Here is a 23,652-nt window from a genome sequence, read left to right on the forward strand (position 1 = left end):
ATTTTTTCTGTAATTTAATAAAATTGAAAATAAAATATCTGTAAAAGTTTTTAAAATTAATTGCCATTTTATAGTGCTTTATAAATATAATTTTTATTTAAAAACTGCAAATACCTGTTTTAAAACAGTAAAGATAGCGTCATTTTATAGTCAAAATACAGATTTTTAGTGTGGAATTTATTTAAATTTGGCTTGTTTTTTGTGGTAAAATGTAAGTTAATGTTTATTTTGTCTGTAATTTAATAAAACTGAAAATACTAAAGAAAACTAAAAATATCTGTAAATATTTTTGTAATTATTTACCATTTTACAGTCCTTAATAAATTTTTTCTTTTTTTAAAAACTGCAAATATCTGATTTAAATACAGTAAAAATAGCATCATTTCACAGTCAAAATAGAGATTATTTATGTGGACATTATTTACTTTTGGCCTGTTTTTTCATACTAACATGTAAGTAAAGATTTGTTTTCTATAATTTTACTAGTTATTGTCTGTATTTTAAAAATACTGAAGAAAACTAAAAATATCTGTAAACATTTTGAAGATTATTTACCATTTTACAGTCCTTAATAAAGATTATTTTTATTTTTAAAAACTGCAAATATGTGATTTATATAAAGTAAAGATGACATCATTCTCCAGTCAAAATATGGATTTTTGATGTGGAAATTATTTAGTTTTGGTCTGTTTTTTAGTACTAACATCCAAGTTAATGTTTATTTTTTCTGTAACTTAACAAAACTGAAAAATGCTAAAGAAAACTTAAATGTTTTTTAAATTATTTACTATTTTACATTCCTTCATAACCATAATCTTTCTTTTATTAAAAACTGCAAATATGTGATTTAAATACAGTAAAAATAGCATCATTCCTAGATTCAGAATACAGATTTTTGATTATTTTCAGTCTGAGCCTGTATATTTTAGGGTGCATTTGTAAATTAATCCTATTTTCTGCGATTTTACAAGTTATAATCTGTAATTCTGTGACAAAAATTGTCCAAAAATTACAGTTATAACCCTTAAAAATGGCATTTGTTTGCTACAGTGAAATCTTTTGTCTGTTTATCTACATTTATTTGTAATATTATTAATTTTAAACTTATTTTTATTCATTTTATTAGTCATTTTCTTTTACTTATTGTGTGTTTTATTCTGTTCTCAGCTCATCAATCATCCATAAATCATTTTTGAACAGTTCGAACCTGAAACACTCAGAAATATTAACAGTTTAGGTGTTTTTGTAGTTTTTTAACCAAATAATTTAACAATTATCTATGTTCAGAGGAGCCTTAAGTCAAAAAATGTCTTCAGAAGCTCTCGGGTTGAGTGTTAAATGTTAGAACAGGTGTTTGTGATTTATGGGGGGTTGTTCTGCTCTGATTGGCTCGACTTGACCACCTGTTCAGAGAACAAATAATAAACACACAGAATAAAAAACTCATATAATAATAAACACACATCTGTTATAACTGGAGGAAGTTCACTGTCCTAAACTGGGACTTTAAATGAGCCACATTCTAACATAGAGCAGAGAAACTGCCAATAAATGGTAAAATAGTCACATTTAGATCCACATTTTAACTTTAATAAACATCATCGAGACTTCACAGATAATCTGAGGCCTTGAAAATAAAGTCTCAGTGCATCTACAGACCATAAATATTTAACATTTTACATTTTTAATTAGTTTCAACCGTTGTTTCCTGTCTGCTCTGTGGAAACACTGCCTGCAGTTCAGCTGAAAACTTCCTGAAGTTTTGTTACATGACTGTTGATCATAGCGGAGGCTTCCGATGGCTTCCAGGCTGCACTGAAAAGCGCAGAATTTTTTATTTTTTACGGAATCAGGTTACAGCAAACAGTTAATTTTTAGTGATTTTTTTAATGAAACACAGAATAAAATGGTTTTAATTAAAAATCATAACTCGAAGCTCAGATTTTTACCCCAAAACACGATGCATTGTTCACAAATTAGTAATTAAATAACCTCAGAAAACAGAAAATCTGACAGTTTTTTTCAATATTTACACTTACTTTAAAAAGGAAAGAATGTAAAACAAATACAAAATGTGCCAAAAACCATCATATCATCTCGAATTATGTCACCCTGAAGCTTCGGGAAAGTCTTTACAGGAAAATAAATTTGAAAAAACAATGGATAACAGGCTCATTAATTACAAGTTTGATCAATTACAGACATTAAAAAGACTCCAAGAAACAATAAATGAAGATTATTAGTAATAATCTTCATTTCTGTGGTAATCAATTAACAACGGCCTCATAGACGGACTAAAATAAGGATAATACAGAAAGAAAGACATGCAAGGGAAGTGTATAAATAATGACCCTGTTCCATAAATAGGATCCAACCTGACTCCTGCTCACCTCGTTGTGTTTTTAACATGACGGCAGTGAACAAAGCAGCTCTACTGTTACAGCTAAGCCCAATGTGTAGCGCTGAGGCTACAGTTTTTAATATGAGCTGTGTGGATGCATCGATGAATGATCGATATCTCTCTCAACGCTCAGATGAACAACATAAAATCGAATGTGCCGTCATTTTAAATGTGTAACTGAAACACAATCGATCCGGACACCTTCAGAGCATTCGGAGCGCCTCATTAGCTGCTCCGCGTGTCGTGGTGATTTATTTCCAACAGCTCCGACTGTTGTTTGTTAAACTCAGTGTTTCTACTGAACATTTTAGCGTTCTTTCAGGTTTTATTTTGAAAAGTTAGACGATCGGTAACAGCTGCCATTCTTCAGTACTTCTGTTCTGTCACTTTTATGTCCCACTAAGGTCCTTATCCTAAAATTATTATTATTGTTTTCCAGACTGCATTTCGGGCTAATCTGTGGCTGCCTCCTAACCTAGCTGCTAGCCGTTAGCATAGCCACTGTAAAAGCAGCTAATCTCCTAATTTGTGGAGATGTTTGTCCTTCTTCACTTTTTGCAGGTTGTTTCTCTGCTAGTGGGATGTGTATGTCATATAGAACAGATATTAATCTAATTTTAGAATGATGTTACAGTAATCTAGCTAGTGCTAACTGCTAAGAGGCACAGCTAGCATCTTAGCCATAGCCTTAGCCTAGCATACCGATAATTGGAAAACTGCCAAATTCACACCTTGATAAATGGTGGGGTCCATAATCAGTTGAGCTCTATTTAAAAGACGTCTGAACTTTTGTATCTCTGGTTGTTTTACTTCCTCCCTTTGTCTGTTTTCCCTCCTATTTTGATTCCCCCCATTAGCTTCACCTCTGTCTTGTTTTCCCGATCAGTTTGTGCTGTTTGTTTTATTTGGTTTTTGAATTCTGTTTTCCTGCATTGGTTTCTTCAATTATCTTTTGAACTTTTAGTTTAACTTTTCTTTTGCTCCTCTGCCTGCCTTTTATTGAACTAGTAAGACATAAATAGCCAAATGTATTTACGTTTTATGTTTGTTTTTGTGTTATTCTAAATGCTGACACCAAGGTTGTAAATGTATATCAGCTTAAAATGCTAATTATCAATCTCCTTGACTGCTAATAATCAATATCATCAATGCAAAATGATGTAACTCATAAAGGGGCACCATGACAAAGACTTCTGTGACAGTTAATGGATACCAGTGTTCAAGGCAGAAAATAGCAAAACATGGGACAAAACTACACAAATGAGACACAAAAGGACAGAAAGAGGACACAACATGACACAATTAAGACATAAAGCAAGACAAAAACAACAAGAAGTTGACGCTAAATGACAAAATTGAGATGCAAAATGTGAGGAATAAGGTCATGCATGTCAGAAAATGTATTGTAGATCGGCTGTAGTTCCTGGTTGTTCCACCAGGTGGAGCTTCTCACTGTTTAATACTGTAGAGACGAGAGGAGGCATCACTCAGATTAGGGAAGTTCATGTTGGCAAGCAGAGAGTATTGTGGGAGTTTAGCTAGCAATGGGTACCATGACAAAGACTTCAGTTCTGGTTCATGACCTCCAACCAGAACTTATGTTTACAGCTGGTTTATACTGAATAAAAACTGTCTGTTCTCTCTGTTTTTGTGCGTCAGGATGTGTTCACAGCAGAGTGTAAGTTCAAGGAGTCGGTGTTCGAGAACTACTACGTCATCTACTCGTCCACGCTGTACCGGCAGCACGAGTCGGGCCGAGCCTGGTTCCTGGGCCTCAACAAGGAAGGAGTCGTCATGAAGGGAAACCGAGTGAAGAAGACCAAACCCTGCTCACACTTCGTCCCCAGACCCATCGAAGGTGAGACCAAAACAGCCGAGGATGGTGGCTGTTTAAGATGCAAGGTGGTTTCTGATGTAGAGAAAAGCCAGGAGGTGAAACCGGGATGATTTGGAGGAAGGACGAGTAGATTTAAAACAGCTTATATGTGAAGTTAGCAACCTGTGGAGTTCCTCAGGGAGGCGTCCTGGTGCCTCTACAGTTAATTCTAGTATTAATATAATAATAATTCTGATTCTAGTTCCACATTTAGTGGTAACGCTGTCGTCTCCAGGATTAGATGAGAATAGTTTCCTTTGTGGCAGCACTTCTGGGATGAAGTTAGCCTAGCTTAGCACAAGGACTGGAAGCCTGGATAATGTTAGCTGAGATCCAACAACTCCGGTTTTGTCTGATTTACTTTTTCACTCATGTTTATTGGAAGCAGAAGTCTGAACCTCAGTCTTCAGGTGAGGGTTTAAGATATAGTTTTCATAAAAGTCTATTTAAAAGTAGTAATATCGTGAGTTAAAAAACATTTTTCATAATTTTAAACGTGAAATTTCAATTGAAGATTTCTTTGCACACATTGATTAGTGATGGTATTATGGGATATATATGTTGGATGTGTTTTCTAATGGTTCAATTTTTGGTTTGCCTGCATCTGTGGGCTAAAACAAGGAGCTTCCCTTTGGTCGACATGTTATCCATCCATCCTAGTTTGTTTTAAACACGAGTTCTCGTTGGAAGTCATTAACCACCCCATAAGTCTTTGTCATGGTGCCCCTTTGCTAGCTAAACCCCCACAATGCTCTCTGCTTGCTTACATTTACCCTCTAACACTACGTTTACCCTCTAACACTACGTTTACCCTCTAATACTACATTTACCCTCTAATACTACATTTACCCTCTAATATTACATTTACAATCGAATACTACATTTACCCTCTAACACTACGTTTACCCTCTAATACTACATTTACCCTCTAATACTACATTTACCCTCTAATGCTACATTTACCCTCTAACACTACATTTAGCCTCTAATGCTACATTTACCCTGTAATGCTACATTTACAATCAAATACTACATTTACCCTCTAACACTACATTTACCCTCCAACACTACACTTACCCTCTAATACTACATTTACCCTCTAATACTACATTTACCCTCTAACACTACATTTACCTCTAACGCTACATTTACCCTGTAATGCTACATTTACCCTCTTATGCTACATTTATAATCGAATACTACATTTACCCTCTAGTACTACATTTACCCTGAGCTTTATGACAAGGTTCATGACCACCTACAGACCATTAAAGAACAACTTTCATTTCATTTTCATTAGTTTACTACTTCCGAACCATCACTAGGATTACATCAGTTCTGGTCGGAGGTCATTAAGCGTCACAAAAGTCTTTGTCATGGTGCCCGTTGCAGAACATTAGAGCACAACCTGGAGGCAGAAATGCAATTTTTTCTTAATGCATTGCGGAGATCCAGTTGTGTATTATTTTTATGATTTTAATGTACTTGAAGTGTAAATTATGTAGGAAAATGGTGTCAGATTGGGCCTCGATATGGGCAGATACTAAATATTAAATGACTGCTATCGGGACATTTATAATTCCAGTCTACAGAGACGAATGCGGGTTGTGGAGGTTGGATATTGGGAGTTTGTTAGAGTTCCCGGAGCTCATTCCTTGCCCTGCTGCTCGCTGACAACAAGTTTTTAGAACTGAACGTGAGAGTTTGGGGGGTTTTTTTTGTAGCTCGGAGGTTCAGCGTCGATCAAAGGTCGTCCTGCAAGAACTCCGTCTGAGTCGGAGGACGAGCCAAAGCTCTAATATCACAGATGGAGGTTTAATAGGAAACATGAAGCTGCTTCTCTGCTTTCAGCTGCTCTGCCTCCCCCCTCCTCACCCATCTTCATTTAAAAATACCCGTCAACTATCACCTTCCTGCCGTCCATCTTCATCCACGTCCTTCAACCTCAGCCTCCCTCAGCTTCTTTCTTCCTCTTGTGTTACACGGCTGCTCTTGAGTGCAATTAAATCAATAAATTAAAGTATGTCAGCGTACGTACAGTTTAAGACTAAAGTTTTCCCTCCTCTGAACGCTGTTACTGTTTATTTGTACATATTTGTTAATATTTTGCACACAGATTTTGTGAACAAAAATGTCACTTTAGACTCTCCAATGTGAGGATCTGGTGCTTTTCTTTGTCATAAATGATGCAAAACTGAATTAGTTTGGGCATCACAAGCCATGAATTTGGTTGTTGAGAGTTGAGAAACCACTAAATTAATCAGCAGATTAATCAATAATAGATAATCACTGGATGCAGCCATAAGTACAGTATGTGTTGTGTAGTTTACATCTTTGCATATACAGTTTTAATTTGCATATATTAACGTACATTTATCATTCTATATCGTATAGCTGTACATGTATTCATGTATATTGCATACCTGCACTGAAATATTAAACATACGATATATATCTACTGTCAGGAACAGAAGTTTACATCCTCTTGTAAAGACCACATCAGTCTTGAGTTTCCAATCACTCCTGTAATTGTTTCATAGATATTTTTAAAGGTCATCTGGAAATGTTCTAAATTTTCTTAGTTTCATGATGTCTGAACTTCTCCTGAGTGATCATGATCGACTACAGCTGCTGACTCCTTGGAACCAATTTAAATAGAACCCATTAGATCCACTCATTGGATTCAATAGAGGAGAAACATTGAAGCCCTTAACCCCAAGAACACCAAATCTACCATCAAGCATGGTGGTGGCAGTATCATGCTCTGTGGAACTGGAGCCTTACACAAAGTAAAATACCTTCAGAAATGCTAATATTTAGTTAAATTTGTCCATTTCCACTTCAGTTTGGTTCTTCTGGTTTCAATCTTCTGGACACTATACCTACCGTCAAGCATGGAGGTGGCGGTATCATACTATCAACTTAAGTGACTCAAGTCTGAGACAGAAAGACAACAAATGTAGTTGAACGGCACCAAAATTAGTTCAGTTCAACTACATTTGTCGTCTTCCTGACTTGGTTCTTCAGGTTCTTGATGGGTCTAAGTCAGGACTTTTCGGAGGCCAGTCTAGAACCTTCATTCCAGCCTGATGGAACCATTTCTTTACCATGTCTGATGTGTGTTTGGGCTCATTGTCTTGTTGAAACATCCAACTGTGTCCAAGATCAACCTTCTGCTGATGGTTTTAGGTTTTCCTGAAGAATGTGGAGGTGATCCTCCTTCTTCATTATTCCATTTACTTTGTGTAAAGCTCCATTTCCACAGAGCATGATACTGCCACCACCATGCTTGATGGTAGGTTTGGTGTTGTTGGGGTTAAAGAAAGACCCACCAAGACAGTCTGAAACCAGTCCTTAAAAGGTCTATGACAAGGCCCAAAATCAAACCTAAACCAGTCCAAAAGATGTTCAGAATCAGCCAGAATACAGTCTGGAACCACTCCTAAAAAAGTCAAAAACCAGGACAAAATCAGGACCAAAACCAAACCTAAATGGCTCCTAAAAGAAGCCCAAGACCAGCCCAAGACCATCTGAAACCAGTCCTAAAAAAGTCAAAAACCAGGACAACATCGGAACCAAAACCAAGCCTAAACTACTCCTAAAAAAGTCGAAGACCCGCCTTAGACAGTCTGAAACCAGTCCTCATCCAGGACCAGATCCAGAGTAAAGTAAATCTGAAACCAACTTTAAATCGCATCCAAAACCAGGAGAACCAAGACTGAAACCAACCAGTCACCAGTTGTAGTCGATTATAGGCACTCAGGAGAAGTTAAGAGGCCATGAAAGTAAGAATATTTGACGAACACAACTTTCTACATCACCAAAGCTGGTAATTCAAGTTAGAATTTGTCATATTTCCAGAAGACCTTTAAACAATCTATGAAAGAACTAAAATGTTTGATTGTTTTTTGTGCGTTTCAATGATTCCAGAGTTCTAGGAGTCATTGGAAACTCAAGATTTCTGTAACTATATGTGGTCTTTACCAGTGGATGTAAACTTTTTCGATCCTCAGTGTAACAATCCTTAAAAGTCTCCTGATGAACTGAATATTTCAGGGATTTTGGACTAGAAATTTGCAACATCACATCAAATAGGTTCTATTTAAGAGGAGTCAGCAGCTGTAGTCGATTGTAATCACTCTTTAGAAGTTTAGAGGCTGTGAAAGTAAGAAAACTTGATGAACACAACTTTCTATATCACCAAAAGTGATAGTTCAAGTTGCTGTATGTATATTTTTGACCCATGCTTGTTGTGTTTCCTGAAGACGTTGAATCAATCTATGAAAGAACCAAAATATGTGATTGTTTTTTAGCGACAAAGACGACCCTGCTATACATGGTCTTTACATCTTTATATCCCAGTGACCTTCTGTCTTTATTGAACTTCCTGTTTCCTCCATGTCTTCCCTACAGTCTGTATGTATAAAGAGCCGTCGCTGCATGAGTTGGAGGAGAAGCTGCTGAAGAACTCGAGGAGCCCGACGCTGAACAGCGAGGGTCGGCCGAGGAGTCTGGCTCAGGAGGCGCAGCAGCTGGAGGACTCCACAGAGCAGGACGGGTCGTAGCCTGCAGCGCCCCCCGCAGGCGGAGCAGGAGAACTCCCATTTTAACACTCCCTCTGTTCAGCAACAACAGCAACTACAACCACGACGACGACGACAACAACAACAACCGCCACGATGATGATGGCAACGAAAACAAAGAAAAAAAAAGAAGCTAAAAAAAAATAATAAAATAAACGGGGGAAAAAATTCTTCTTCTTGCTCGTGATGAAATATTTTAACTGGGGAGGGTGGCGAGGGGGAGGGGCTTGTTTGGAAAAAAATAAATATTCAGGACGTTGATGATGATGATTTACATTTTATGCAAATAGCCCTGCTGAGACGGCGCCAGGTTGCTAGCACACTTATTCTTCATCGCCACATCGTAATCATAATCATCATTCGTGTCACGACGATGACGAAATGTTTTCCCGAGTCAAGCGAGTGCTGAGAACTCTGAAGCTTTAAGCCATGTAGAAACTTCACTTCCTTTCATTTCCGAATGAATGCAAAAACCTTCGCACTTTTGACACGCCGCGCTTCTTCCTCTTCCTCTTTGTGATGTTCCGTCCAATCAGAAGGAAGATTTTCTGTTTCCTCAGCTGCCACATCTGGTTTGTTTTCGGGAGGATCTTGTGGGTTTTGTTGCAGTCACTGCCGATTCAAAGGTCCGGAGGAGGATGAAGGACTTCAGGCTGCTTCCTGCTTCACGTTCAGGACGGAGTGAGATTCTGTCTGTTTACTGGAAATCACTCACAAACTCCACAGTCCTGCTTTTCCTCGGCGGCCGGCAGAGTTCAGATCGATCGATTTACTTCCGACTTTAAATCTGCTGCAGAGAGAAAATCCACTTTCCATAATTGTGGTAATCAGATGCAAAAATATAGATCCTTAAATTAGTTTTTTATCCCTGAGTTATGTCTGCAGAATTTGGTCTAAGGCTTCAGCCTGACAGGCAAAACTCAAGGCAAAAAAGCATCAGAAAACGTCTCCGAAATCAGTTTCTAATTAAGAGATAATAGAAGATTCTTGTCCTCCGGATGTTAATTTACAAAAAGTACGTCAACAAATTTTCACTGACAACCTTTTTCTCACAACAACAACAACAAAATAATAAGTAATACTTCAGCTGAGAATCTATGAGAAAATGTTTCACTATATTTGTGTTTGTCTCAAACACATGAGCTCTGGTCGGAGGTCATTAACCGACTCATAAGTCTTTGTCATGGTGCCACTTTAGAAGCTAAACCCCCAACTGAAAACTTAAATTTGAAAACAGGAACTATGATGAAATTTCACCCCTTTTGTCAATAAATGAAAATCAGGAATCGTGTCCAAAATCAGCCTCAGATGTCAGAAAATATTGCCTCTTAAATATGACTTCTGTCCTCATAGAAACGTCTGATTTAGCTGCATTGTCTTTGGAAGATGTGTCGATAAAACAGCGCTAATTCCGAAAAATAGTCATTGACAACTAATTTTTGCACAAATAGCTCTGTTTTGTAAGAAACTGGATACAGGATAGTACTCTAGTTGAACCCAGTTTGTCTCAAACACATGAGCTCTGGTTGGAGGTCATTAACTGACTCTTAAGTGTCTGTCATTGTGCCTCTTTACCAGCTAAACCCTCAATTAAAAAGTAAACTTTAGAAACAGGACCAATGACGAAATGTCTAACTCCTTTTGTCAATAAATAGAAATCAGGAATTGTGTCCGAAATCTGTCTCGAATGTGAGAAAATATTGGTTCCTGGATCTCTGGTTGGAGGTCATTAAGCAACTTTAAAGTCTTTGTCATGGTGCCCCTTTACCAGCTAAATGCTTAACGAAAAAGTAGTATTTCAAAACAGGAACTATGACCAAATGTTTCACTCTTTTCATCAATTGGTAAAGTCGGGAAACATGACCAAATTCAGCTTCCAAGCAAAAGATATTACTGGTTATTGCAGGAAAGTCTTCACTAAGACTTTTGTCCTCTGCAGTTTGCTGTCCTGGAGATTAGAAGTGCCAGATTTAGCCAAAAAATGTCTTAAAAATAGCAAAAAGCTAAACAGGATCTTTGACAGAAATAATTAAATTTTTAATTTTTGTAACTACTGATGAAAACCAGATTAAAATGTTTTTAGTTTTTGCAACTAAAACTACTAAAAATCAAAGTGAATCTAAAACTCATTCTTATGTTAAAAGCCCTCTTTATATTCAATTCGTCCATCTTTTATGCAATCAATAACCAAAAAAAGTAAAATATTTCATCATGCTTCTTATTTTGATGGGTTTTGGTAGTTTTCATTATAACTCAAAGACGACCGTGAATATTTTCTGATGTAACCCAAGAAAACAAATGGAAACTGCAGATATTTCTCCATCTCTGGGGAGTTTCCTGATGTCGCAGGGTCCTCGAACGCATCACAATGTAAGCTAATCTGATGATGATCTCTCTGTGGCAGACGAAGCTCTGAAATCTGCCCGTCTTTGAAGGCATCGTCAGGAACGTGGAGTCCGTTCGCAGCTTCTTCGTGCTGCGTTCAGGTTCAACTCGGATGGAGAGGTTTCAGTGTGTTGCATGATGTTTTTTCCAGATGTTTGGGAGATTATAAATGATCCACGTGGACTCTGAAGGCCGAGTTGTGCAACTGTGATCCGGACCGAGTCGCACCTGTCCGTCCAGGTGTGTGAACTCTGTACGACACCCGACGAGGAGAAGCCACAGCATGCGTTCAAGAGCCTGAATGTCGACACTTTGTCCTGTTTTACAACACATTTTGTTTCTGTGAGGCGTTTTAAAAAAATTTTAAAAGTTTAGTGTTCAATAATAGGCCACACCCCTTTTCCAGAGCACCGTCCAATCACAGCGCAGTATTATAGCTCTCAGTGATTGGTTCTGCTGATTATTGGGGATTTTCCTTGGAATTTATTCTTTTTTGTGTCAAATTTATGAAAAAAGGCAAGTTATGACTGATTATTCGTATTGATTCACACAAAAGCAAAAGTGTGTGCACATAATTGTGAATAATTGCATTTTTTTTCTTGTTTAAAATAAGAAAAAATCTAATTTGGGGTTAAAATTCTCCTTTTGTGAGAGTTAATTATGTGTCTTGATGCCAAAAATGGATATTCTGTTTCATATATTTCATATTTTTTTCATTTCTTTCAACTGAAAATGTCCGATTTTTGTTGTTTCTAGCTTCTCAGATGCTTTTCTCTGTCGATTCTGAACTATATTGGAAAATAATTAATCAATAATAATCAATAATAACAGAACAGTAGTTTAGTAGCTGTGGGTTAAAGGATGAAACTGATGAATGTTGTTTAAATTTATTATCCTGATTCAGAGCAGCGGCTTGTTGAAGTGACGTCACGTCGTTTTGGACTTTCTGATCGTGGTGCGTCCCAAAACCTTGGAATTCTCAGTATCTGGGGAGGAAACTACGGTGGCCGAGAGGTGCAAACCAAATTTACACAATGCAAAACACTTTTACAACCTCCAAGACAAATTTACAAGCGACAAAACACTTTTACAAGTTCGAAAACACTTTTACAAGTCCGAAAACACTTTTACAAATCAAAATGTAACCGGAAAGGGAATGTCCCAACTCCAGGGCTGAAGCGGAAGTGACGACGAGGAGCGGCTAATGCAACGGACAACGAGCGGGTGATGTTTTGCCTGTTTTGTGGGGAACATATAAACCGATTGACGCGGTTTTGTTTTTCGTGTGGTCGGTCTTTAGAGTGTTTAAATGGCGCAGATCAGACCGACAGAGTGCATTAGCCGCTCCTCGTCGTCACTTCTGCTTCAGCCCTGGAGTTGGGACATTCCCTTTCCGGTTACATTTTGATTTGTAAAAGTGTTTTCGGACTTGTAAAAGTGTTTTGTCGCTTGTAAATTTGTCTTGGAGGTTGTAAAAGTGTTTTGCATTATGTAAAAGTGTTTTGCATTATGTAAATTTGGTTTGCACCTCTCGGCCACCGTAGGAAACAGTGACCTTAGCTTCATATTTCATTACTTGATCAATCAATTTCGGCCGTAAATTAATCAGCTACAGATTTAAAAACTGATAAATCACTCGTTGGACGTGACTATTTGCTGGTTTTCTCAGTTTCCTGTGAATTGAAACTCTCCTAGTTTCTTTCACCTCCGCGGTGCGTTCAGGTGTCGGCTGATTGTAGGATTCGGTAGCGCCTTTAACACTGCCCTGCTTCGTCCACGAAGAGCACTGCCCTGAAACTGTTTTACTCCGACCTCGTCTGAACTTCACCAACCTGAGAGGAAAAGAACGACTTCCTGCTGCCTTTCAAAGTAAAAATCTGAATCTTTAATATATTGTATATATAAATTACCCAAAAAATGCAATATAATCATAATCAATTTAATATATTAAAATGTAGTCTCAAGCAAGCATAAGTTATGGCAACTGGACTAACCTCGTGTGAGTCGAAAACATTTCACCTCTCATCCAAGAGGCTTCTTCTTGGCTTCTTCTTCTTGGTTTGAGAGAGGGGTAAAAGAAGCCATTCATGTCAAACTAGAACGGCCATCTTTGAACAGAGGAGGGGGCCTCAGACACCACTTGTCTCCCACTTACAACGCCATTCTTAGAGCCCTCCCAAGGAGGTGCAGCCATCTGTCCCACCTGCAGTCAGGTGACCCCCAACCACCCTCCTAGAGGGCTGGGAGGGGTAACGACCGCCCATCAAAGGCTAACGACTCACATTAACACCTAACGAGTCTGTTGGTTTCGGGTCTTTGTCCACTTGTTTTTGCCACCACCCTCCTGGTGGATAAATATCTGGTACTCCCCACCAGGCTTTCAGAACTGAAGAAGCCTCTTGGATGAGAGGTGAAACGTTTTCGACTCACACGAGGTTAGTCCAGTTACCATAACTTATGCTTGCTTGAGACTTATCATGACCTGGATGACTGAGAACATCCACAGATTTATATTAAAATGTATGTAAATTGTAACAAAATTTACTGTAAAATGTCCATAAATTACAAGTGAATTGGTAATTGATTTTATTCCGGCCAAAATAAATTTATTTCTTGGTTTTACCACCCAGCGTTATATTAACAACGGTGTGTTTTCTAATATGTAAATCAACAAAATTCCATGAATTTTGGGGGTTTTGTCACCCAACACACAGTAGGGCTTGATTTATTCATTAAAATGTTTGTAATTTTCAAGTCATTTATTGTAAAATGTGTGGAATTTTACAAAAATTGCAAATAATTTAAAATTTAATGTACAATTAATGTAAGCAGCAGATTTGTTCTCTGACGGTTTTTAGTGAAGAAATAATTAAAGAGTTTAAAGTTCAGACGAGTCACTTCACTGCCCCAAAACTTTTATTACCTTCCTGGAACTGGAACCCTTTAGTCCTCTGGAAGTTACCGAGTTTCCCAGAAACATCCGAGACGTTTAACGTTGGTCCTCCTGAAGAAGTTCTAAAAGTTCCACCATCAGAAGTTCTATCACTGCCTTCCTAAGAACAGACGTTCTACAGGAGAAAATGGGAAATTTTAGGAAATCTTAAAAATGTTTTGGTAGATTTTGTTTCATCCCATAAAACTTGTCAAATCTTCTTGGTTTTTGCAAAATTACAAAAATAAATATGATTCATGAATGACATTAATGCAAATTATGTAAAATTTTTGATTCTTTACAACATTTCTGGGATGAAAAGAAACAAAAAAAATCCTGTTTTGAATCAAAAACGTGGTTGAGAATGAAAAAAATATGTTTTTGCTGCTAATTTTGGCTGCAAAAATGACAAAATTCCATGGAAAACCTCAATAAATTATATTTTTTGGTAATTAAATCAAAATAAATTCAGAAAAAATCAACAGAATGAGAAATTAGGAATGTTTGAGATTTAAAAATACATATTAAAACATGAAAACTGTTTTGAAAAGAACACAAATCTAATAATTAAAATTTAAATAATATTTAGAATAAAGCCTTTTGTTTTTTTGGATTATTTCTTTCTTAATTTTTTCTTTTTAAATCAAAAGAAATTCAAAATAAATCAAAAAAGACAATGAATGACAATATTGTGTGAAAAAAGTCAAGCAATGTCATTAAAAAATTGAAAATCACAGAAATAATGTAAATGAAACCATTTTTAGTGTGTTTTTTGTCACTTTTTTCTTTTTTAAATCAAAATAATTTCAAAATAAATCAACAGAACTAGAAATTAAACAACGTTGAAAAGAAAATATGAAAAACTTAATGTAATAATTAAAATCTAAAATGTTTTTGGTGTAAACTGATGAAGAAGAGCTCGGACGTTTAGTGTGGTCCTTGAACGCATCGCAGGTTCGATGATTTCTGGGAAACTCGTCTCCTCCAATCAGCCAGCAGGAATGAAACACGTCAAAAACACGTTTAGATTATCGATTACTGACAGAATATTGATTATCTGTCGTGTTTTTACGATGTGACATCACTCTGATGGTTAAAAATTAGAACTTTTTGCATGTTGATGAAAGAAAATCACAAAGTCGCTGCTGTTTGGGTTAAAGGGGGTGGAGCCAGAGTGGGTGGGGCCAGAGTGGGCGGCTCTGATTGGCTGCCGTGGACCAGGTGTTTGTTTTTCTTTGTTCCGGGTGTCATGTTATTATTTTTATTGGTTGGACGACGGACTGAAGGTCAGAAAGAACCAATCCAATCCACCGTACTGCCTCTGAGAACGTCTTCCAGTTCGGACTCGTTTGGATGACCGAGAACCAAACGCTCGACGGGAATGTTGAAAAACGAGAAACTTTTCTGCCTCCGGAGCTGCTGGAACCCGAACAGAACCGGTTCTGGGCTCAGATTTAACGGAACGACGGCGCCGCCTTCAGGTCGAAACAAGAAAAAAACACGAAAAACAAAGAAAAAACCTGAATGTAGGGAAGACAAACTGTGCCACAAAACACCACAAAAATAAAAATTCACTCATTTTTTTTAATGTGGCCAAAAATTTGTGATAATTTAAAAAGATATTTCTTCAAGTTATAATTCATCTACAAATATTTTTATTTAATCACATCTTATCAACATATTTTTTTGTTTATTTAGTTTTTGCGTATCAGCAGCCGACAATAACAAACTAAATTACATTAAATTTTAAATTACATGAATGGTGTTTTTTTTCAGTATTTTCTGTAATTTTTTGTCTTTAAATCAAAAAAAATATAAATAATGTAGAAATTCTGAAAAAATTAAACAATTTTGAAAAGAAAATGTAAAACCAATAGTAATACTTATAATTTAAATATTTTTCGGATTAATTCCTATTTGTTTTGATTTTTTCCTTGATTTTTGACTTAAGATCAAAAGAATTCAAAATAAATCATCAAAATGAGGAATTAGGAATGTTTGATATTAAAAATATTTAAGTAAAACATTAAAACAGTTTTGAAAAACAAAAAGGAAAAAATCATAGTAAGAATTAAAATTAAAAGATGATTTTTAATAAATTTTTCTATATTAAAATGTGTGGATTTTCATTTTTTCATCTTATTTTTTTTCTTTGTAAACAAAAAAAAATTCAAAATAAATCAGCTGAATGAAAACTTAGAAAAAATACCGATGATGTAAGACATATTTAAAAATCACAATAATAATTAAAATGACAAAATGATTTTTATATATATATTTTTAATTAATTTAATTTTAGTTTTTTAAAAGTAGTTTTTGTTTTTAAATTTTCTATTAAATCTGTGAGTAAATCAATAAACAACACAATAAATGAATCAGAAAAGCTTTGTTTACATTTTAAAAAACAAAATCTTTTTCAGCAGCCTTCCATAAACAAAAACAAGTTTGTAGTCGAGTAGAAAATGTTTGAGGACGTAAGAAAATTTAATTGTTCTGTTTTTTTGAGAAATAATCAAAGTCTTTTGCATGTTTGCAGCTTTAAATCTGTTCATAGAAATGTTTATTTGTCTTTGTGGACACATCGTTTGGATTTTATTGATTTATTTTCTCCACGAGGCTGAATTTTATCCCAAATTCAGGTTTTTAAATCAGAGTCTGGCGCTGCGTTCACACGCTGTGGGAAAAAAACAGTTTTCCTGGTGTTAAAGGTTCACCTGAAGGCAGCAGCGGTTCTTTTTTTTTTTTTTTTTTTTTTTTTTTTTAACTTCTGAGCATCAGGAAACGTAGAAAAGTCTCTCTGCAGCGGAACTCTTTCTTTATCCAAACCAGAGCGGCGGCGTCCTGCAGGGGGCGCCGTCGCTGGATGATGATGTCATAGCGGAGCGACGGGGAGCCGCCATGTTTGAAATGTCTGGATGTTTCTTTGTGTTCGCCGATGTTTGCACCTTTTTCTGAGACACTTCATTTAAACGCATCATGTATTAGAAACGTCATCGCAAAAAACACATCAGGATGAAAAAAGGCAACAAAAAATTAAAAAAAGAGCTAAATAACGACTCCGGAGTCCGACTCGTTTTTATTCATGTGTTTGTTCAAGTCTTTACTGAAAGTATTCAACTTTTAGTCAGTTTGGACAAGTTTGACTCCATTAGGGAAAATTTTGAGTCATTTTGGGCAAATTTTGAGTTTTTTAAGGCCAATTTTGTAGCTGTTTTATACTGTTTCTGATCATTTAAAGAAATGTTTTGTCATTTTAGAAAATTTAGTCTTAGGGCAAATTTTTGAGTCAACTTGGGCAAATTTTTGAGTTATTTTGGGCAAATTTTCAATGATTCTTTACAGATTTTTGTCATTCAGGATAAATTTTCAGTTGTTTTAGGACAATTTTGTAGCTGTTTTATACAATTTATGATCATTTAAGAAAAATCTTGAGTGATTTTGGAAGATTTTGTCTCAACTAGGACAAATTTTTTGAATAATTCTGGACAGATTTTCATCATTTAGGATACATTTTCAGTTTTAGGACAATTTTGTAGCTGGTGTATGTTATTTCTGATCATTTAAGAAAAGTTTTGAATCATTTTGGAAATTTTGTTTCAATTAGGGCAAATTTTTGAGTCATTTTGGGCAATTTTTTTGAATAATTCTAGACACATTTTTGTCATGTACAACAAATTTTGAGTGCTTTTTTAAGGACAATTTTGAAGTCGTTTTATAGTAATTTTGATCATCTAAGAAACATTTTGAGTCATTTTGGAAAGTTTTGTCTCCATTAAGGCAAATTTTTGAGTAATTTGGGGCAAAATGTTAGTTAATTTGAAAAGCATTTGAGTAACTCCAGACACATTTTTGCCATTTAGGATCAATTTTGAGTTCTTTAGGAAAAATGTGTTTGGAGAAAGATGTTTCACCATGCTGAATGTATCTCCAACAACTTGCTTCTCTGTTCACTGTTTCTGAGCCGAGCTGCATTTATTTTAATGATCTAGCAGGTTGGATTTTACTCTGTCTAAAAATTTTCAAAATGACTCGAAACTTGTCTACAATTACTTTAACTTAGTTCAAAACGACTCAGAATCTACCATTTTAAAGTTATTACGGACAATTTGGGTCATTTTGAACAAGTTTTAGTCCAGTCATGCGTCTAAAAATGTCCAAAATAATTTGAAATTTGTCCAGAGTAACCCAAAACATGTCTAGCAGTTGTCCAAAGTAGCTCAAGAACTGTCCAAAAATTACTTGAAAATAATTCAAAATGACTAAAAATGTGTTTAAATTGACCATTTTTAAGTTATTATGGACAATTTGAGTAATTTCTGACAATTTTCAGTCCAGTTTTGAGTCTCTTCATCATCAGTTTCACCATGCTGAATGTATTTCCAACAACTTGCTGCTCTGTTCACTGTTTCTGAGCCACGCTGCATTTATTTTATTGATCCAGGAGGTTGGATTTTACTCTCAGTCTCCTGAAAACTCTCAAAATTTTTGTCACCAGATGGTTCATCACACCTGAGTCAGTCATGGCTTCACGGTTTCACTGAAAAGTGCAAAAAAATTATTATTATTTTTTTTACAGAATCCTGAAATAGTAAACTGATCATTTTTGGCAAATTTTTAAAGAAAATATATAGAATTTGGTGAAATATTAGAATCTTAAGCTAAATTTTGGGTAATTTGGGTTCATTTAAGGACCTTTTAGCTGCTAAATGCTGTGATTTTGGCGATTTTGAAAAGAAGACAATCCAGAAATGTTCCACAAAGATTAATTTTTACCTCAAAATGACGTGAAACTTGTCTAGAAAAGGTCCTAAATGACGACGTGTCCATTTCTAAAAAGCACTTGTCCAAAATAAGAAAAAATGTGTCTTAAATGACTCAAAAATGGTTCAAAATGGGTAAAAAAATACATCTCATGCCAGTAAATGTAAATGTTCTTATGAAGCTGTCACCTTAAATTGAGCTTAAACTGTGAATTTACTTCATGTTTTCTTTATAAATGAAGATTTTAATCAGTAAAATGAGTTTATTATGGGTCTGACTGTGAATAAAACTAAAATTTATCATCAACTGCATCTGAAAACTCTGTAAATGTAGAATTTCCAGATAAGTTTAGATGTTGTGGAGGGTTCAGACATCTTTTTTGCACCAGTAACCTGAAGTAAACTGAGTAAATCTAACAGTGAACACGTATTCTGGTGTAAAACTGAAGTTGTTTCTGTTGTTTCTGCTTAAAAGCTCCGTTCTTCCTGCAGCTGAGTGAAAAACTAAAAGCTTTCCTGACGTCCTGATGTCCTAAGAGCTGCTTCATCCAACTTTTACGAGCCGAGACACAAAAACACGAAGATGAAACCATCAGAGGACATCCAGCGACACGAAAAGCCGAAGGAGACCAAAGATATCAGATATAAGATCCGTCTGACGGATTCTGGAGGAGAACAAAGCAGCCGGGAGACGAGAAAAAGGGTGAAATATTATAAAAATATGGTTACACTCAAAACTGTGAAATACTATGAAAAATATGGTTAAAAAGCACTCAAAACTGTAAATATTATTAAAAAAAATATATGGTTAAAAAACACTAAAAACTGAAATATTATTTTAAAAATGCATTAAAAAACACTGAAAACTGTGAAATATTAAAACGTTAAAAGGACAGAAAACTGTGAAATCTTATTCAAAAATGTCTTAAAACAGAGAAAATGGTGAAATATTAAAATATGTCTAAAAACATTGAATACAGATAGATAGATAGATAGATAGATAGATCGATAGATAGATAGATAGACAGACAGACAGACAGACAGACAGACAGACAGACAGACAGACAGACAGACAGACAGACAGACAGACAGATAGATAGATAGATAGATAGATAGAAACTTCTCAGCAGTCTCTTCCGTTGTTGACTTCTAAATAGTTTCCAGCTGTTCTCAGAGACTTCCTTCGGATGAAACCACTAATTTCAATCAATCCAAGATCTGTTCTCTAGGACTCCAGTCTGGACTTTGACTCGGCCGGTCCATCAGTTCCAGAACTCAAGAGTCCTTTATCTTGGTCCAGTAGTCTCTGAACTGCTTGGGGTCTTTGTCGTCTTGGTCTCTGAACCTTCCACCAATCAGGTTCAATCTAGAAGGGGTTCCATGATGCACCAAGATGTGGTAGAACTTCTAGTTCATGATACCATCGATTTCCACAAATGGAACCCCAAATCATAACGGAATCTCCACCATGTTTCACTGTGATCCATCTAGCATCAAACGTTCTCCAGCTTTTCTGAGGACATCAACATGCTGATGCTGAATGAGGAGGTCAAACTTGGACTCGTGCGTCCCGAGAACCTTCTTCCAGTCATCTACAGTCCAGTGTTTGTGGCACATCTTTTTCTGGTGATTTAATGTCTTTTTGCTGTAATTTTGCATCTCTTTGTGGTGCTTTTGAGTCCTTTTGTGGTGATTTTGTGTCTTTTTCTGCTAATTTTGGTTCTTTTTGTGTTGATTCTGCTTTTTTTGTTGTGGTTTTACAAACTCTTTGTTCTGATTTCTATCATTCTAGCTGCCAAGAAGACATTTCTGAGTTCTCTCTCGTCTTTTTCCCATTTTCCTTTCATTGATGTGAAACAGATTTTAGGTGTTTTTGGATGTTTGCAGGCTTCAATAATGTCTTCTTAGCAGTCACGTTTTTAGACCCAAATTTCAGCCAGAGAAGTCAGGAATTAATCCAGCATAACATACAACCACCAAAACTATGTTTCTGTTCAGGAATGCCAACAAACGACTGTAATTCTGCATCTCAATTCAAGAATAAAGACGTTCTTTACATGTGAGCTGCTCTGATCTGAAATCATGACTTCCAACTTGTTGTGTTTCCGGTTTGTCTCCAGCAGGGGGCGACTCCACACCAGGAATCAGAGCTGAGGCGGTAACTGGTGAAATGTAATCAGATTACAATGTCAGACTGAGTAACTGAGCTCCAGAAAATGATGCTGACATTAAAAATAACCCCCCAAAAAACTATTATTAGAATAACTTTAGAAATCTGAAACCAGAACAAATGTTCACAGAACTGAGCAGGTGAGAAAATCCAGATAAACAAACATTGAAAATGGTGGAATACTGTAGTATTCGAAATTACAAATAACAATAACAACAACAACAACAACAACAACAACAACAACAACAACAACAACAATAATAATAATAATAATAATAATAATAATAATAATAATAATAATAATAATAATAATAATAATAATAATAACAGTAATAATAATAATAGTAATAATAATAATAATAATAATAATAATAATAATAACAATAACAATAATAATAATAATAATAATAATAATAATAATAATAATAATAATAATAATAATAATAATAATAATAATAACAGTAATAATAATAATAGTAATAATAATAATAATAATAATAATAATAATAATAATAATAATAATAACAATAATAATAATAATAATAATAACAACAATAATAATAACAATAATAATAATAATAATAATAATAATAATAATAAATGAGAAAATAACAGTAAACATCTGCAAAATAATATTAGTGTATTTCTATCATATATAAATACAGTAAAACTGTGTGATTTTACAACATAATATTATAAAAATAAAATGAATTACTATTCACAAAAATTCAGATTTTTTAAAGTGGATTTTATTTCAAATTTAGTTTTGTCAGAGTTTGCTTTTTATGGTGAACATGTAAATTATGACTTTTTCTGTATTTTACTAAATATTATCTGTAATTTAACAAAGCAGAAAAACATTGGAAAATAACTGTAATACATATTTATCAATTTTCAGCTCTTTATGTTTTTTTTCTTTCAATAACGACAAATATCTGTAAAATAATGAGATTTTAGCTGCGATTTCATGGTTGAACGTTACATTTTTGGTCCAGTTTTGGTCTGTTTTTCCCCATTAAAATGTAAATGTATATTTTTTTAATGTGGTTTTTATGACATATTATCTGTAATTTAACAATTAAACATGGGCAAAATAACAGTTGAACTTCTGTATCTGTAGAAAAAAATGCATTTTTTGCTGATGAAAATATTATCAAAAATAATAATCAAAATGTGAATTAAAAACAGAGAAATTTTAAAATAATAATAAAATAGTTGCAAAAATATTAATATAAATAAAACTTTAATTTATGGTTTTTTAAGATCAAAAATTTAAAGAAAAACTGTGGAAACTTGGTGAGAATCTGATTAATTTGGTGTAAAAAGTCAGATAAAGTCAGATTTAAACCCGGTCTGGAGGTTTCTGTTCATCACTTCCTGTTTTTGTGTTTTTTACTTTCTGCTCTTCGATCCCTGATTATTGGGAAATCTATCTGATCGATGGCGCAACTCTGAGAGGAGGAAGAACCGGGGAGGAACCGGGGAGGAGGAGGAGCGTCGACCGGAATCCGCTCCACTTCCTCCATGTAAACACTAGAAGTCGGTGTGTGCGTCTTTAACGCAGCGTTTCTGCGCTTTTCTGCTCCTCCGACGCACATTTTTCACGCGTAAAGTCTCCAAACTCCGTCCAGCTGCCAACATTTGTCGCTTTAATTAGTTAATTAACGCGTCATGTCGGGCCGGAGCCGCTAATTGGCTGCACGCGCTCCGCTCCGAGGAGTTCCCGGACCACCGGGGCCGCCGGGGATTTACAGCAGGGATCGAGTCCCGACGCGCGGCCGTTTGTCATCCGTCTGCCGGTGCCGTTACCGGAACGTGTGAGTCAGCAGAGACCTGGTATAACCCGCCCTGCACCGGGACCTCCAGCCGAACTACCCCGAGTGGATCACCGGAACCGGACACACACCGAGCAGAGCCGCTGCCAATGTAAGTCCACGCCTTCTGGCTGTTATTCCTAAATTTACACTTTTCTCTATAGAACCTGGTGCTGTGCGCTTCCTGGGTTATTTTCCTGTTAGTTCTGTGGGTACAAAACGAGGTTCTGCTGCTTCATTCACTGAAAGTCGGTTTGATTTAGAGAACCAGCCCGGTGACTGAGGCGTGCTGTCCGGGGACGAACCGGGACAGACCCGGTTCTGCTGCTAGCCCCCATTCACAGCCCTGCGTGTGGATCGTCATTTAAAAATCCGCCAATTTAACAGTTTTGACGGTTTCTTTGCAAACACACAGAAGCTGAGAGCAAAATTAGACTTTAGCATTAATCGGTGTGATGTTTTCTACAATTCGGCTCATTAATACTGAACCAACCTGACCTCACTGGAAAACAGCTGCAACTTTAGTCAGTCATTCTCCCGTTTATTGCAGCAAGGCTCGGTGAAAGACAGACATGGAAATCTGGGATGATTGAAAATTTAGACACTATTTATGAGCCGAATTTAACTTGACACTCTAAAGATTAGTAAAATTAATTGAGGGTGTGAAAAGTTGTGTTAAAATGTGATTTGACTAAATATGAAGAAAGCTTAAAAATGACGCGTTTTAGATG

At 35.8% G+C, this 23,652-nt stretch overlaps 2 protein-coding genes across 8 annotated transcripts in view; both read left to right on the forward strand.

Moving 5' to 3' along the window:
* The window catches only part of LOC111562851 (fibroblast growth factor 12-like), a 75,834-nt gene extending 58,601 nt beyond the window's left edge, over positions 1 to 17,233 (forward strand). For all 4 annotated transcript variants that reach the window (XM_055011991.1, XM_055011992.1, XM_055011990.1 and 1 more), the window contains exons 4-5: positions 4,061 to 4,259; positions 8,691 to 17,233. In XM_055011991.1, the coding sequence (XP_054867966.1) occupies positions 4,061 to 4,259; positions 8,691 to 8,842 (351 nt within the window). In that variant the 3' untranslated portion in view covers positions 8,843 to 17,233. The remainder of the gene's footprint in view (positions 1 to 4,060; positions 4,260 to 8,690) is intronic.
* A 5,381-nt stretch (positions 17,234 to 22,614) lies between these two features.
* LOC111586849 (interleukin-1 receptor accessory protein) overlaps positions 22,615 to 23,652 on the forward strand; it is a 36,914-nt gene continuing 35,876 nt past the window's right edge. For all 4 annotated transcript variants that reach the window (XM_055012317.1, XM_055012318.1, XM_055012319.1 and 1 more), the window contains exon 1: positions 22,615 to 23,033. In XM_055012317.1, the coding sequence (XP_054868292.1) occupies positions 23,032 to 23,033 (2 nt within the window). In that variant the 5' untranslated portion in view covers positions 22,615 to 23,031. The remainder of the gene's footprint in view (positions 23,034 to 23,652) is intronic.

Source organism: Amphiprion ocellaris, chromosome 7 (genome assembly GCF_022539595.1).
Source record: "Amphiprion ocellaris isolate individual 3 ecotype Okinawa chromosome 7, ASM2253959v1, whole genome shotgun sequence".
NCBI lineage: Eukaryota > Metazoa > Chordata > Actinopteri > Pomacentridae > Amphiprion > Amphiprion ocellaris.